Raw genomic sequence first — 16618 nt, 5'->3', positions numbered from 1 at the left:
CACTGCCTTTGATAGTAACAAATACATTTTGAAACACCATCATATACTGAAGGTATACAAGGGTGGACAACGGGGAGGAGGGTGGGTCAGTGAAGAATCCACAGGCAGATACTGTAGCCACCAGAAAAAGCGTTACCGAAGGTAAGTAACTTGTTCTTCTGATAGATACATCTGCCAGTGGATTCCTCACCTTGTGAATAGATTCCCACAGCAGTCCCCACTCCCGGAGGGTGTCCACCCTTCTATACCAGAAAGTCCTGAAGGACGGAACGAGCAAAATGTCCATCCCTCCTCACCTCGGAGTCTAAAAAATAATGTTTTGCAAAAGTGTGGAGGGAGGCCCAAGTTGCCGCCCTACAAATGTCCTCCACAGGAACACCCCTAGACAAAGCAGAAGTGGAAGACTTGGCTCTAGTGGAATGGGCTCTTAAACCCTCTGGAGGTTCCTTACAAGCCAAAGATAGCATATCTTGATGCACAAGACAATCCATCTGGAAAGGGTGCGCTTGTGCACTGCTCTGCCTTTCCTGCAGCCAACAAAGCCCACGAAGAGCTGGTCATCAACTCGAAAGTCTTTTGTCCTCTCAATGTAGAAGCTCACCGCCCTCTTAGGGTCCAAGCGGTGAAGTCTCTCCTCCTCCTTGGAAGGGTGAGGGGGAGGATAGAAGGTAGGAAGGGTAATGGACTGCCCCAGATGGAAGGGAATTACCACTTTAGGCAGAAATGCAGCCCTGGTCCGGAGTACCATTCTTTCAGCATGAATGGTCAAAAACGGGGGTTTTGAACTTAGAGCTTGAAGCTCACTTACCCTCCTTGCCGAGGTGATCGCAATGAGAAAAACCGTCTTAAAAGACAACAGTCTCAAAGGACACTTGTGTAAGGGCTCGAAGGGAGAACCCATAAGGTAAGTTAGAACAAGGTTTAAGTCCCATTGAGGCACAATAAAGGGAGTAGGAGGAAACCTGTTTGTAAGGCCCTTAAGAAATCGTAGAACAATAGGTGATTTGAACAATGACAGCTGATCTGGCAAGCAAAGGAAAGCCGACAAAGCCGATAAGTATCCCTTAACAGTAGCCACAGCAAATCCTTGCTGAGCAAGAGAAAGGGCAAACTGCAGAATGTCAGATAAACGAGCCCTCAAAGGATCAATTGACTTCTCTCCACACCAGAGTACAAATTTAGACCACCTATAGGAATAGATAGATTTGGTGAAATGACGTCTGGCAGACAAAATTACATCTACCACATCAGGCGGGAGAGAAAAATAATTCAGGTTGCCCCGTTGAGGTGGAGAAGATCTGAATACCACACCCTTCATGGCCAATCCGGGGCGATCAATATGACTTGGGCCCGGTATTGACGAATCTTCCTCAGAACCCGAGGAATCAAGGGTATGGGAGGAAACGCGTAAAGGAGTTGTGAGCTCCAACTCAACTGAAACGCGTCCCCCAATGCTCCCTGCATCGGATACTGGAGACTGCAGAATGACGGGCAGTGAGCGTTCTCGTGAGTGGCAAACAGGTCCACCCGAGGAGTTCCCCACATCCGAAAGACGTAACGAACCACCTCCGGATGGAGCCTCCACTCGTGGTCGGCGGAGAACTGCCGACTGAGACTGTCTGCACGTATGTTCAGCACCCCGGCCAGATTTGCCATCAGACAAATCTGATGGTCCCCAGCCCAGGACCATAGACGCAGAGCCTCTCTGCAAAGACAAAGAGACCCCACTCCTCTCTGCTTGTTGACATACCACATCGCGGTAGTGTTGTCCGTCAGGACTTGAACCGACGCGAAGTGAAGGGAGAAAGACCTTGAGAGCCAAACGTATTGCCCGCAATTCCAGAAGGTTGATGTGAAGCAACCTTTCCTCTGGAGGCCCAAGATTCTTGATCTCCAGATCCCCCAGATGCGCACCCCACCCTAGAGTGGATGCATCCGTTATTACTGTGGCCACCGATGGAGGTACATGGAAGGCTTTCCTTGCGACAGATTGCCCTCCACGCTCCACCAAGACAGATCCGCCGCAGCTTCTCTGGAGATCCTCACAGACTCCCTGAGATCTCCTTTGTGCTGATACCACTGCCTGCGGAGGCACCACTGGAGCGCCCTCATGTGCCAGCATGCATGGTTGACCAACAGAATGCAGGAAGCAAACAGACCGAGCAGGCGAAGGACCTTCAGGACTGGAACGACCGCTCCATTGTAAAATAAAGGAATCATTTCCTGTATGTCGAGAATCATTTGAAGAGGAGGGAATGCTCGGCACACAGTAGTGTCCAGTACCGCACCTATGAACAGGTTGCGCTCAGAGGGCACCAGGTGAGATTTGGGCACGTTTATCGAGATACCCAATTTGTACAACAGCTGAGTTGTAACCTGCAGATGATGTAGCACCTTCTCTGGTGACTCCGCTTTGATCAGCCAGTCGTCCAGATAGGGGAAAACTGAAATCCGCGACCTTCTGAGATGGGCTGCCACCACTGCCATCACCTTCGTGAAGACTCGGGGTGCAGTAGTAAGACCAAACGGAAGGACCGCAAACTGATAATGTTGCGATCCTACCGTAAACCGGAGATACTTCCTGTGCGACTTCAGGATGGGGAAGTACGCATCCTGCAAGTCGATCGACACCATCCAGTCTTCCTGCTTCAGCGCCTGAAAAACCTGCGCAAGGGTGAGCATCTTGAACTTCTCTTGCTTCAGATAAAGATTCAAGATCCTGAGGTCCAATATCGGACGCAATCTGCCGTCCTTTTTCGGAATCAGGAAATACCGGGAGTAGCATCCCTGACCCCCCTCCTGCTCTGGAATCACCTCTATCGCACCTTTCTGTAGTAACTTCAGGACTTCCTCCTGTAGGAGAAGACGGTGGTTCTCTGAGCAAGCCCCTTGACAAGGAGGGCAATTTGGAGGGAATTCCCGAAAGGGAAGGGCGTACCCATTTTCTACAAGATCTAGAACCCAAAGATCTGTAGTAACAGATTCCCAATCTTGTAGAAAATGGGTAAGCCGGCCCCCCACAGGACCAGCATGATCCAGAATGGCGGATCTAGGGCTGCTTTGCAGTGGTGGGAGGGGCTGAGGAAGAGGAGGAGAGCTGTCGGCCACGTATGCGACCCCTGATTCTGCCTCTGTACCCCTTATACAGAGAGCTCTGCTGTTGTTGATGCTGGGTCTGCCTGTAGGAACGAAAGGTTGCCCTTCCGAAGCCCCTATATCTTTTAAACGATCCCCTTGACTGGGATTGAAGGCCCAAAGACTTAGCCGTAGCCTTGCTTTCTTTAAAACGTTCAAGTGCAGCATCTGCCTTTTGCCAAAGAGACCAGAGCCATCAAAAGGCAAGTCCAACAGCGTTGATTGTACATCAGGGGAAAACTCTGAAGATTTAAGCCACGCACTCCTCCTAGTGGCAACAGAAGACCCCATGACTCTTGCTACTGAGTCAGCTGTGTCCAGTCCACTCTGTATCACCTGACGTGTTGCTGCCTGGGCATCCGCCAGGACCTCATTAAAACCAACCCTATCCTCCTCTGATAGTTTTGGAGATAATTTATTTGCAGAATCCATGAGCGCATGAATAAAGCGTCCCAAAAGGCAAGTGGCATTCTTAGACTTAAGAGCCATACTGGCTGATGAAAAAACCTTTTTGGCCGATTGATCTAATTTCTTGGCCTCTCTGTCACTTGGAACCTGGGGAAAAGCACCTTTAGATTTCCCTGAACAAGCAACCTGAACCACCAGGCTCTCAGGCGACGGATGAGAAGTTAAAAACTCAGGGTCCCCCGGAGCTGCCCTATACCTCCTGGCAACTGTTTTCGAAACTGCGGGAGCAGAAAAAGGCTTACACCACACTTCCATTACAGGATCTATGATGGCCTCATTAAAGGGCAACAAGGGTTCTAAAACAGTAGTGGGAGAATGCAGCACCTCTGTCAAAATGTTCGACTTGAATTCAGTAGAAGGCAACTGCAGATCTAACAGCTCAGCTGCCTTCCTTATGACTGCATGATATGGCGCCGCATCCTTTGAGGGTTCATCAGAAGGTGGAGTAATTTCCCATTCAGGAGATAAATCCAAACCACTAGCCTCCTTTAGCTCTTCAAAAACGTCATCAGACTCCACAAGCTCTCCTTCTGCCTCTTCCAAAAGGTACCTTTGCTCATCAAGCACCCTTTGAGCCTCCCTCCTAGACCGGATTCTTACAACCGGCGTCAGCGGCGCCGTGTTCGAATCCGACGGCACCGGTGCCGAACGTGGATCCACAGGAGCAGCCGGCGTCGAGTGAGGTCGAGTCGGCGCAGGTGAAGAAGGGAGCGGCGTCGACGTCCTCGGTGCCGGTAGATGCCAAGACGCCGACCTTGACCTCGTCCTGGATTTTCTCCTACCTCTGTTCTCTTTTTTCATCCTCGCGATGAAAAGCTTTGATTCTCTCTCCTTTAGTGCATTGGTGCTCATCTTGCGACAGCAAGAGCATCCATCCACATCATGGTCCGAAGATAGGCACCATACGCAGTCATGTGGATCCGTGATGGACATGTGCTTTCCACATTCGCGACAGGGCTTGAACCCAGGCTTCTTTGTCGACATTTTCACAAAAAAAGGACAGAGAAATCCAGTAGAAATACAAAGTAACAGTGAAGCTACAGATAGAGATTCCCGAAATCCGTTGGCGTCGACGGCGCGGAAAAAAAGGGAACTGACGTCATCATGCCGACGAGGTCTTCTTATGGAGCCAGTGACGTCAGCGGAGTCGCACCTCTGTAACGTCGTCTTCATCGACGTGGACTGCTACAAAAGTTTCCGAATGTTGCTGGCGCAGGGGATATTCACAAGGTGAGGAATCCACTGGCAGATGTATCCATCAAAAGCTGGCGGTCTGCAGGTAGGTGCCGTGATGAAGGTAGCAGTGCTCATAAAATACTAGTGGTCCTAGCACAGCAGCAATGGTGTTAAATGTACACCTTTGCTGTTATTGCTATGAGGCCCTGTGTCTTTGAGCATACAGCCCACTTACCTTCGTTCCTGAGGATGTGTAGGAATGAGTAGAAGAAGCCTTTCTGCTTTCCCGCCATGGACAGAACTTGGATACGAGACTTCACTGAATCAATGGGATACACAGAAAGCCAAAAACAGGCCCCACCAATACCACCACTCACGGTCAACGGAACAGCACCTGCAAGGAAAGAGAATAAGGATGCCACCAAACCATGAAACTCACCAGAACAGCATTCATCTCCCATTACTGATTGTATTTTAGAAGCATACTCCGCAACGGGGGGATGGACAACGCAACATGAACCTTTCTTCCTTTTTCAACAGTCTTTCATGCTATGGCCACCTCTCAAGCCCATTGTAGCACTCTCAAACACACTCTACTTTGACAGTTGAAACAACCTTCAATAGGAATGTACATAGAGACCGAAGCAGGCCAGCAACAGAGCTAAGCTCACATCGAGTCTCTCTCTACTGCACAAGCAATCTGAAAATGCTCAAGTGGGAAACCTGGCTCTTGGTGTCCTGCTTAGGAGGTCTGGGCAGGAAAATTTCCTGGATAAGCTGAATAAGCAGATCGCATGATCTAAACCTCCCGGGACCCACACACGGATTCAATATTTCTAAGACTGTTCCCCTTGTGAGTTTAACACTCAAGTGGCTATTCTTCTGCATAGCACCAAGAGGAGGAGGCCTCGTGACTCATCAACCAACCCCATAGCTTATGTCATCAGGGACCTGCCGGAAGCATACTACAGAAGAGACTCGTATAGTCTCTCTCTCTCCACTCACTCTTAACCGAACTACACTTACCAAGATTTTCTTTAGTTTGGCCGGTATAGGTGAAGAGAGTTCTGCTCAACTCGTAGCCCCCAAAGAAGAAGAAATATCCAGGCACCTCACGCAGCCATGTGCTGGTCATTCCCTGGAAGAAGCCTGGCAAACCTTCAGTCTTGAATATTGTACTCACAACAGACCATGTGGAGCTAAAGGAAATAAGAGTCGGGAATCACCGAAAACATGGCATTGTGCTACCCTGCTTGTTACACAAGAGCTTGGACATATGTATACCTTGCAAAGCAAGGTCTGTGACATTCACTACCAGGATAACAGGTGTGCTGCCTTTGCAGCCAGTGAAGCAGGTTCCACCAGCTTCACTGCCATGGGGAAAAGCACACTTCCACAACTTTGATGGCAGGTAAGCTAATTGTGTGACCTTCCCTACTGGGGGCAAAGTCGGAATCCTTGGTTGCCAGGGAGGAAAGCTCGGTCAACTTCACTTATTTGGAGACAAAGTCTGCCAAATTTACTGCTAGAGAAGCACGCCCTGCTACATTTGATATAAGAGAGGCTAACTACTACATTAGCAGAGGCTAGCTCAGCAACATTTAGGGCTAGAACGGCAGGCAACAACACCTTCATGTTTAGAGAGTCAAGCTGTGCTGCCTTCACTACATATGAAGCAGCCTCCATGTCCTTCACTACAACGGCATGAAGCTCTGTGTATTTTCAGGGAACGCAGCAAGCTCTTTAACGTTTACTGCATGGAAAGCATGCAGAGAAATCAAGTGACGTAAACTACATGGACTGCTTTTTTGGATAAGCCTACTAATGTCTCCTACAATGCAATCAAGCTCAGTAAGTGGCAATTTCTGGGTAGTTCAGTTAAAAGCGAACAAGTTCCTTTAAGTAAAAGGAAGCAAGCTTTTTAATGTTCTCTCCCTCAAAGTGTAAAGAAAAGGATTCTCACCAGTAACATTAGTTCTCAATCAGAAGTATCTTTATGACAATCAAAAATAACTAATGGTCCCGCCCATTTAAGGAATGACAGAATACTTTTCAAATGAAGAAAACACTCTTTGTAATCTTTTAAAACAAATCTATACGAACAATATTAAGAAATCCATTATAAAATAAACAATTTGGCATTAAAAAAAGAAACAAAAACAGTCTTATTGTCCAACAAATCCTTTTATTTCTCTTTTCCCCCATTAAAAGGGAAATGTTCTTAACGGCATGTAATTTAGTGTAAAGAAAAAAAACTGTGCTATTTTGAGGGCTGCCCAGGGACCTCTGCAATCTCAGCATGCAGCACAGAAACAGCACCTCATTTCTTTTGCCGGCTCTGTGAGAAGAATGCCAAAAGACAGGGCTCTGCGCTTCTACAGTTTTCTTCGAAGAAATGCTAATTTTCCTATATATTTTTTTAAGGCAAAAGATAGAAAATAAATGCGGTCTTTACATATGCATTCTGTTCTGCTTTACGTTGAGATCTATCTGTTTTATAAGTGTTACGGGGCTGGTGCATGGATAGGACTAGTCGGTGTTTATGGATCTTATAAAGCCCCTATGAGAAATAAACTGCTGGGCTTTGTCAGCCCCTAACAAGAGAGGAGAGCAAGAGCCCTTGCCTTTCACAAGAAGAAAACAAGTTACTTACCTGTAACTTTGGTTCTCCAGTATTGGAACTTTCATAGATTCCCATAGCTTGTATCATTCCCCGTCGTCGGAATGGGAGTCTCGGTAAAATAAAAAATACCATAGCAGTAGGTACAAAAGAGAAGAAAAGGCCCAGGCCTTATCTCATTTTGTAGCTTATCCTCCTCTTTTTGTAAAAGAAACCAAAATAATGCAACAACCAATCAGATCAGCCTCACCCCATAGAACCCGCTTGTATCAGAAAAGCTAGCAGTTAGAAAAAACGCACCTTCTGTGTAATAAACCATAGAATAACCGTGAGTCTATTACATCATAAGAAACACAAGTTACCAAAACATTAGTCAGTAAACATCATCAGATACCAAATGTGCGAACCAATAACAGGAAGGAGGGTTAGAAGGGAAAGCTCACCGCTCACTGGAAGAGATTCCTCAGCACTGCCTGTCCCACTGCAGCATCACTCCGCGTAGTAGAGTCCAAGTACTAATGTCTTCTGAAAGTATGGGCACTGCTCCATGCAGCTGCCCTGCAAATGTCTTTGATCGGTACTCCAGCGAACAGTGCAGCTGAAGATGATACTGATCTTGTTGAGTGCGCCCGGACCAGCCCTACTAGGGGCTTACCATCCGCTTGGTGACAGTAGTGGATCGCGCTGGCAATCCATCGTGCAACCCCTTGCTTTGAAAGGGGAAAACCTTTGCGAGGTGCACTGAAAGTGACAAAGAGCTGAGTAGATCTCCTGAAGTCCTTGGTGCATTGAAGATAAAATTTCAAACATCTTTGAACATCCAAAGAATGAAGAGACAGCTCCACTGGAGTCGTCGGTTGATGGAAAAAAGATTTCAGAATGACTGGTTCATTCAAATGAAAATCCGAAGGGACCTTCGGGATGAATCTTGGATTTGTCCTCAGAATGAGAGTGTCCTTTTTAAAATTTAAGAACGGTTCTTTAATAGTGAGAGCCTGAAGTTCTCCAACCCTCCTGGCTGATGTTAAAGCAAGAAGAAGGGCAACCTTCCATGAGAGAAATTTAAGGTCCGCCTTATGAATTGGCTCAAAAGGAGGTCTCAGGAGTTGAGCCATGACTAAGTTGAGCTGCCACATGGGTGGCGGAGGTCTAACTGGAGGAAAAACCCTAAAAAGTCCTTTTAAAAATTGTTTCACAATTCTTGCAGACCAAAGGGAAGGGCCAGAAGATGTTCTCCGAAATCTAGAGATCGCTGCCAAACTCTAGGAGTGCACCCACCCAGCCCCAATACACTAAACCCTGTCTGGGAGGTGGTCACACCTTCCTGTGACAGGATGCCTATTGTTGGGCCTCCTCCGCTGCGAGTTTCGGTCAGCAGCAGGAGGGCAGACCAGAGCCTGTGCTGTTGGCATCCATTTTGTGATGCCAGGGCTCTTCAGGATTCTACCGTGTATCCACTGTAGGTACATGTCTATCCCTCTAGAAGGGTGGGATCATACTCCCACACCAGTTACTGGTGTGGGGGTATGATTCCAAGTTGTTTGACACCAAACACGACATTTTTTGATGCAGCCATCCCAAAGTTAGCATTTACCACTAGGTTATAATGCACTTAAGAGTATATGGTTAACCCGCATCCACAAACAGCTACAGAGAATAGACTGAGAGCTGCAGAGGGGCCCTGCTCAGGCAGATACACCCCCTCACATGGAAACCAAGCACCCTGCCCTCAGGATTGATAGGGCCTGCCTTAGGGGTGACTGATAGGTTTATATGTGTGTGTAAGGTGAGATATAGGGAACCTATACCTCAGTGAGGAGTGCTAACACTACCTCACCCAGGCTGCAGTAGCAGGCCTGTGGTGTCAGATTGAGTCTGCTTCCCAGGGGTGGCATAATACATGCTTCAGCCCCTGGTAGGCCTGTGAAGTACCTATGCCCTTGGTACCATATACTAGGGGCTCATAAGGTACCACAGTATCCAATCACTAGTGCATCTAATATGCACTCCAAGTTGTTTAGAGAGAACAGAGAGGCTGGGGCCCTGATTAGCAGGGACCCAGCCAGACTATAGCCAGAAACCAGTGTAAACATCAGAAAAAAAGTGGGGGCAACATAAGTGCAGATCCTACTCTCCTACATATATCCTGCAGCGCATCGTCCACATGCTTCCCAAAAAGCATCTCCCCATCGAACGGCAAATCCAGGATTTTATTCTGGACTTCCGAGCGAAACCAGGTGGCCCGAAGCCAGCCTTGCCGTCTAAGGACTGCCGCTCCTGCCAGAGAGCGGAAAGCTGTAGTAGCAATGTCCATTGCGCAATCGATAATTTCCAAAGAGGAACGTTCTCCCTCCTCCAGGATTTTCTTGGTGTCAGCCTAAGAGTCTACTGGTAGTTGGTCTAAATACGGGGATAGGTCGCACCACATCTGGCGATCATATCGTCCAAGAATCGCCAAGGCATTAGCAGCCCTAACCAGGAGGTTGGACATAGAAGAGAACCTCTTCCCAACATTCTAGTCGTCTACCCTCCTTATCCGGTGGTGTGGTGAGGGGCGCCGACGGATTCTTAGACTTTCTTTGGGCTGCTTGAGAAATCAGAGTCTGGTTTTGGCTGGCTGACCAGACAAGCGGGGCTGTCCTCTGGAGCTTTGTACTTTTTCTCCAGTCGAGGAATAACAGGCATGACAGTTGCTGGAGACTTCATAACTTTGATCCCCTCATCCCAGATATGGCCTACAATTAGGATAAAACGGACAGACTTTTTATAAGGTTCTTTGAAATCATCAAGAAAACATTCCGATTGTATTGATGGAATGGGAAGATCGAAACGTTTGGAAGCTCTTTCCATTAAATTGTGAAAACCTCCAATATCTGCTGGAGGAGAGTCCGCCGGATCCGGAGAGATGGAGAAGCGGGATCCGGATTAATGTACTCGTCCCATTCCCTATCTGGATCTGGGACTGAGACTGTGCCCTGGTCATCATCTGATGAGTCATCCTGAATTGTGACCACATTTTGTGGAGGTTCCGGAGGCTCCAGAACTGGACCAGGAGATTGAGGCGGAGGTTGAGACACTTGAACTGACTGTTGGCCGGAATATGGAGTTGGAAATCTCTTTCTGTAATCCAACAGCATGAATTGGAGATCAGCAATGAGTGAAGACGGCATGGCCACCATGCACTGTTGCGACTGTTCCTGACACCTAGTTTGTGGCAGATATTGCTGTTGCTCCATATAATAGTCCTGATATTTTACATGTAACTGGGATGGGCTATAGGCATCCCCGTAAGGAGCGTCCTCCTCCTCTGAAAATTCCTCCTTCAAAAGGAGCGCCGGAGGCAGTGGTGTCACTCTCCGAGGAGATGTCATTTCCGGGGTAATCCGGCATCTTGTTATCGAAATTGCCACTTTTCGTATCGTCGACGGAGACATCGCCGACGAAGATTGGACCGTCGACGACGAAAGGGCAATCGTCGACGGGACCGTCGTCGAGACAGTCATCAGTACCATACTGGAAGCCATAGACGTCGTCGTCGACACCAACATCGTCGTCATCCTCGTCGTAGAGGTAGTTATCATAAGCGTCGACGACATAGTAACAGGTACCTCAGGCTGCAGCGTCGACTAAGCCGTCGTCGACGAAGGCAATGGAGATGATGAAGTTGTCATCGACAAGCTCGTCAACGGAGCCAAAGTCGACGCTGGTTGAATTTTTGATGCTGTCGTCGTCGGACCTGATGTCGCGGTCGACAGACGGATTTTCCGGTCAGCTTTCCCCTCAGGTGGGACGGAACTGTTTTTTTTTAATAGTTTTGGTTTCTCAGAGGGTAGAGATGAAACCGAAGGCCACAGGCTCATTTTCTTAACAGATGGTACCTCAGAAACCAGTCCTTCCCTCTCCTTTACACCTCGGTGAGGAGATTTGATGGGACTAAGGCTGTCAGACCTATCAGAGGTCTTTTTTAAAGCCTTGGCTGGGGGGGGTCAGTAGAAGTTGAAGGTGAAGACCTACCCCGTTTTTGAGATCTCCTCGAAGATGTCGCAGAGGAGGCATCATCACTGTCACTTGAAACAGGGTCTTTCCGTGACTTTTACTTTTGCAACCAGGTGAGTAGACGTCCCTCACGGTCTCTCAAGGTCTTTGAAGAGAAGGTTCCACAGAACTTACAGTCAGTAGCCTTGTGGTCAGGGTACAAACAATAAATGCAGTCTTTGTTTGTCCTCCACATAAAGCCTCTTTTTTGAACAGGTGGCACAGGCTTTGAATAAAGCTTTCTTCTCCTTGTCAGACATCCTGAAGAATGGCAGTTGAAATTAACAGTTGAAACACAGAAGTTGAAGAGAAATCTGAGCAGAGCTCAGTGGAGACTACCTTGCACAACGTGCGGTAGAAAATCTGAGGCTCAGAGGTTCTCTGAGGAGGGTTCTATGGGGTGAGGCTGATCTGATTGGTTGTTGCATTATTTTGGTCTCTTTTACAAAAAGAGGTGGATAAGCTACAAAATGAGAAGAGGCCTAGGCCTTTTCTTCTCTTTTGTACCTACTGCTATGGTATTTATTTTACCAAGACTCCCATTCCGACGACGGGGAAGGATACAAGCTATGGGAATCTATGAAAGTTCCAATACTGGAGTAACAGGAACTTAACCTGCGATTACTCAGCCCTCACCAGAAGAGCCAAAAGATTGTACAGTAAAACGCACCTCTGGTGTTCATACTCTTTCTGCAAATAGGAGAAGCCATATGCCTCGAGCCAATCAGTGCATGATGTGAAATATTCGAAAGACCACCAGCATAGCCATCAATCAAGGAAATTGTAAGCACGCTACTCACCTATGAGGGTCTCAAGGCACTGGGGGGTTGTGGGGATTGCGGGGTGTGAGGGGGTGATAAGAAGCTCCGTTCTATCAAAGAGCCAGGTCTTGAGTGTCTTCCTGAAGATGTTCGGGGGGTGGGGGGGGGGGGGGGTCAATAGGGAGCTCGTTAATGGGCTTGGCCGCGATGTAGGAGAATGCTCTTCCACCTGTTCTGGCTCTGCGGATGCGCTGGGTTTCGACCAGGGCGAGGTTGGTGGATCGGAGGTTTCTCTTGGGTACGTGGAAGGAGATTCTCTCGTTGAGGTATTGGGGTCCGGTGTTGTGGAGGCATTTGTAGGCGTGGGTGAGTATCTTGAAAGTAACTTCTCAACGGGGAGCCAGTGGAGGATCCGCAGGTGTGGGGTGATATGTTTGTGTCGATGGACTCAGAGGACTAGTCTGGCTGCGGTGTTCTGTATGGTCTGGAGTTTTCAGAGCAGAGACTTGTTGATCCCAGCGTAGAGGACATTGCCGTAGTCCAGTCTGCTGATTATGAGTGCGTGGGTGACAGTTTCTTGATTCGAGGGGGATCCATTTGAAGGTCTTTCGGAGGATGCGGAGGGTGTTGAAGCAGCAGGAGGCAACGGCGTTGATCTGTCGGGTCATGGAGAGGGAGGAGTCCAGTACGATGCTGAGGTTTCGGGTGTGGTCTGTGGAGGTGGGAGGGTTGCGGAGGGCAGTTGGCCACCAGGTGTTGTCCCATGCAGAGGGTGAGGGTCAGAGGACAAGGACCTCTGTCTTCTCAGAGTTGAGTTTCAAACAGAGGCTGCTAATCCTGGATGCGACGTCCTTCATTACTTCCTGGAAGTTGAGTCTGGTGGTGATGGGGTCCTTGGTGAGGGAGAGGACAAGCTGGGTGTCTACGTCGTAGGAAACTGTGCTTAGTCCGTGCTCTTACGATGGCAGCAAGGGGGGCCATGCAAGCAACCACCCAAGATATTTGAAGATGTGGAAGAAGGCTATAAAGTATCCTGTTAATAAAAAATGTTTTACATCTCCTGTAAGGTATTAGTGAGCTATGTAAACCTCACTAAAGCAGGTCAAGTCACTTTCATTTGTGAAACACCCACAATTCCTACACATGCTTTAGCCGAATGGCCTAAACATATACACCTATTATCACACCTTCAATCAGAGCTCCAAGCACTCTCTCCAACACATTACACAAAATAAATCCACCCCACTACGCCCACATCAAAAGCCCTAGGAACAGCTCACCTCTGAAACGATATCTCCGTCTTCCCTGAGAGTTTCATCTCATGCAAGGCTTGCAGGCGGCACTTCACTAACTCGGTGGGACACAGCACCATGGAGGAGAAGATGGAGGAAATGGAGCCAGCTGTGGCATTGTGCATGTCACTGAAGAGAAAAAGCACACAGCTGATTGGCCACAATGAAATGAGATGTGAGTGCAAACATTGAACTGACCATTCCCTGGCCACAGCCCAAGCTAATTTCGGACACATAGCAAGCTCCAAAAACACAACAGTTGTTAATGTATATAATATACATTGTCACGATCACATATATTCAATTATATATCAAATACACACAATTATGTATAGGATACATATCTAGAGGTCTGGCATACAATGAACACAAATGGCTGTAGTATGAAGTACATTTCTGTATGCAATGAGGTATACAATTGTATTATTTCGAATTATGGAATTCATAAACCATATATGGCCTACGGGAGCGCTTTATATGTCTGACAAATACAATGAGGTTTGTCTATAGGACACATGATTGCATACAGAATACACTATACTTGCACGTCTGACAGTACTTAATTGGAAATTAGGTGTCTACAGTTCTTGTTGATAGGGTTCAAATATTTGTATTCTTTGCATAGTTCAACGACCTGCAGAAAACTGAATTTCTCTACGATGACACAGAACAAAATGGGCAAGTGAACACGCATTTATTCACGGAATATAGCTATATGAAGCTTTAAGATCACAATACAAAACCATCTAGTCTTCATAAATCATTAACTAATTCCCTTCACCCCACCATACCTCTTTATTTTAAATATTTAAGGAGACACAATTCCATTGGCTGTATATCACCTTAAAGAGAAAAATTTATGAATGACATAGCATCAAGAACTAGAACAAGTAATTACACCATCAAACAATTCAGCATTAGAACCAGATGCCAAGTAGCTAACCACAACAAAGATAATATTTGGAAAGATACGTTTTCAGTGTTTTCCAAAAGATTGAAAACTGTTTCATAACGTCTTCTCAGTGTGGGCTTCACTTTATAGGGGCCACAGAGGTCAAGTCTCAAATCAAAGTTTTCAGTTTTCTAGCTTGAGAAACTTCCAGGATCCGTCAATCTCAGTTCCTCATACATTGGAAGCCACCATCGGTGGGGAATTTGATGTGAAGATGTGATCTCCTCAAAGTGAAGACCCTTATAGGTGATGTATGAAGAGTGAAAGAAAGCCGTCCAGCGCGAACCAGATGTGCAATAAGAGTTTCTTCCCCTCACCAGGGACAGTAGCTAATCAGAAGAACAATATCATCAGTTAGAGTGGATATACGACAAGCTGCCAAGATAGCACCAGCCCAGTCAACGTGTGATACCGCATGCGACTGTACAACCATTCTAAGACTGTCCTTGGTAAACAGAAGCTTCATCGTCCTTGGACAATTGAATCACTCAACAGTAACCTTTCACAACATTACAAAATATAACATTTCCAAGGCTCTTATCTCCAATAAGCATTTGGTACAAGGAGTTTACTAAACAGTAAATTAAAAGTATCCTTTACAGTGTCTGGAATTTGATGTTGTAACTTATAAAGTTCGTTGTTTAAGAAGAGGTGCTCTTGGTTTCGAGTGCCTGGATGCTGGGGCAGTGAGAGGGTATTTGAAGTATCCGCTGTGAGTAATGGTGACACTGCGTAGAGACCCATACACTCTAACTGGATAACCAAGCTGCCCTCTGTAGACTTGATGCTCCAAGGGTAACAGGGGCAAGCAGTCATGTCTAACTCTAGAAGGTGGTAGAATTCAGACATCATATGACACCAGAGATTACATACAATAACTTCAGCAAACAGTTAGCACACATCTTTTAAAAAGAATAGGTGCTTCATTCATAAATGGGCATGTAGCAAAGTTTAAGCAAGACCACCACAAAAAACTGAAGATCCAAACGTCTTCCAGGGGGTGAAAAACGAGCTTACACACACAATTATAGCCCTGTAAGGCAAGGTGCTACAATGTGAATACCATCCTATGGGGAAAACCATTTGGATAACTTTTAGATCACTGTTATTTTTTTACATAAAGGACGAATCAAAAATGTGTATCGGGTGAAGGTGTCAGACTGCATGTTACAATGCATCAGGCTTGCTATGATCCTGTGTCTACCTTCTCTGGGGCCATGAATGGAAGGAGGAGTAACTCAAAGGGTTTGCATCCAGGCTGCTGAGAATTCGTAAAAATAGCCAAAAATCAAGTCGCCCATAATCTCATCCCTCAGAAAGAACATGATGTTTTCAGGGGACTACAGGGCTATGGATAAAGTAAGCGAGTCCACTTGGGGCAACTAGGATCTGACAGACTGTACTTGCCATGAACACAGGTCAGGGAAGACCATTTCCAAGACTAACCTGTCTAAATATTGTTAAAAGGCATAGGTTTACTGGTGCTGGAGATAGGCTAGTACATCAATCTACACAATTTTACATAAGTAGGAAGGAAATACCAAACTTCTTGTGCCTGTACCACAAAACGGTTTATTCGTAGTCAGGCTTTCGGTTGGCAGGAGTCACAGGCAAGAGGATACCACTTGGTCCCATGTGATCAACTAGGATTTGTGGTTCAAATTGCAATCTCTCTGGAATCAAAACGACTAGGTAGTTTAAAACGGAATGGAAGCAGGTTGGCCAATCACAACCAACAGGGTACTAGTGTAACATCTAGGACGAACAATAAAACCCTCCGAGGATGACTGGTAGATGTATACACACTTACATAGACAGAGAGGTGTGAGGGATTCTAATACAATGCAGTTTCACTAGACTCCAGGTACTAGAATGCTCTATAGGGCCTACTATTGTTTGTGCCTAGAGTCCTTACATGGGCTCTAGCCAGCTGGACAGTCCGGTGTTTTGACTCGATAACGGCATCAGTCAGGTGGGATATACACATTGTGTGCCTCTCCGCAGCATGCAGTATAGATTCCTCATCACTTATGAAAGATTGCAGCAACAGGGATTTTGTCTAGAGTCCAAGGCCTGGAACCTACCTCCTTGAGTTATCAACATGCATAGCTCTGTTGCGTAAACATCACCCTAAGCAGGAAAACAAAGCTCATGTAGTTGGGCCAAAGTACAGTTAAGC

General features: G+C 46.8%; 1 protein-coding gene across 3 annotated transcripts in view; it reads right to left on the bottom strand.

Annotated features, from left to right (window-relative positions):
* The window catches only part of LOC146829728 (mitochondrial ornithine transporter 1-like), a 224920-nt gene that overhangs the window by 77808 nt on the left and 130494 nt on the right, over window positions 1–16618 (bottom strand). For all 3 annotated transcript variants that reach the window (XM_085608445.1, XM_085608447.1, XM_085608446.1), the window contains exons 4-6: window positions 13476–13616; window positions 5806–5978; window positions 5015–5173 (exon numbers count right to left, since the gene is read on the bottom strand). In XM_085608445.1, coding sequence (XP_085464571.1) covers window positions 5015–5173; window positions 5806–5978; window positions 13476–13616 — 473 coding nt within the window. The remainder of the gene's footprint in view (window positions 1–5014; window positions 5174–5805; window positions 5979–13475; window positions 13617–16618) is intronic.

This window comes from Triturus cristatus, chromosome 5_2 (assembly GCF_964204655.1).
Source record: "Triturus cristatus chromosome 5_2, aTriCri1.1, whole genome shotgun sequence".
Classification (NCBI taxonomy): Eukaryota; Metazoa; Chordata; class Amphibia; order Caudata; family Salamandridae; genus Triturus; species Triturus cristatus.
This window is presented reverse-complemented; position numbering and strand designations above follow the sequence as displayed.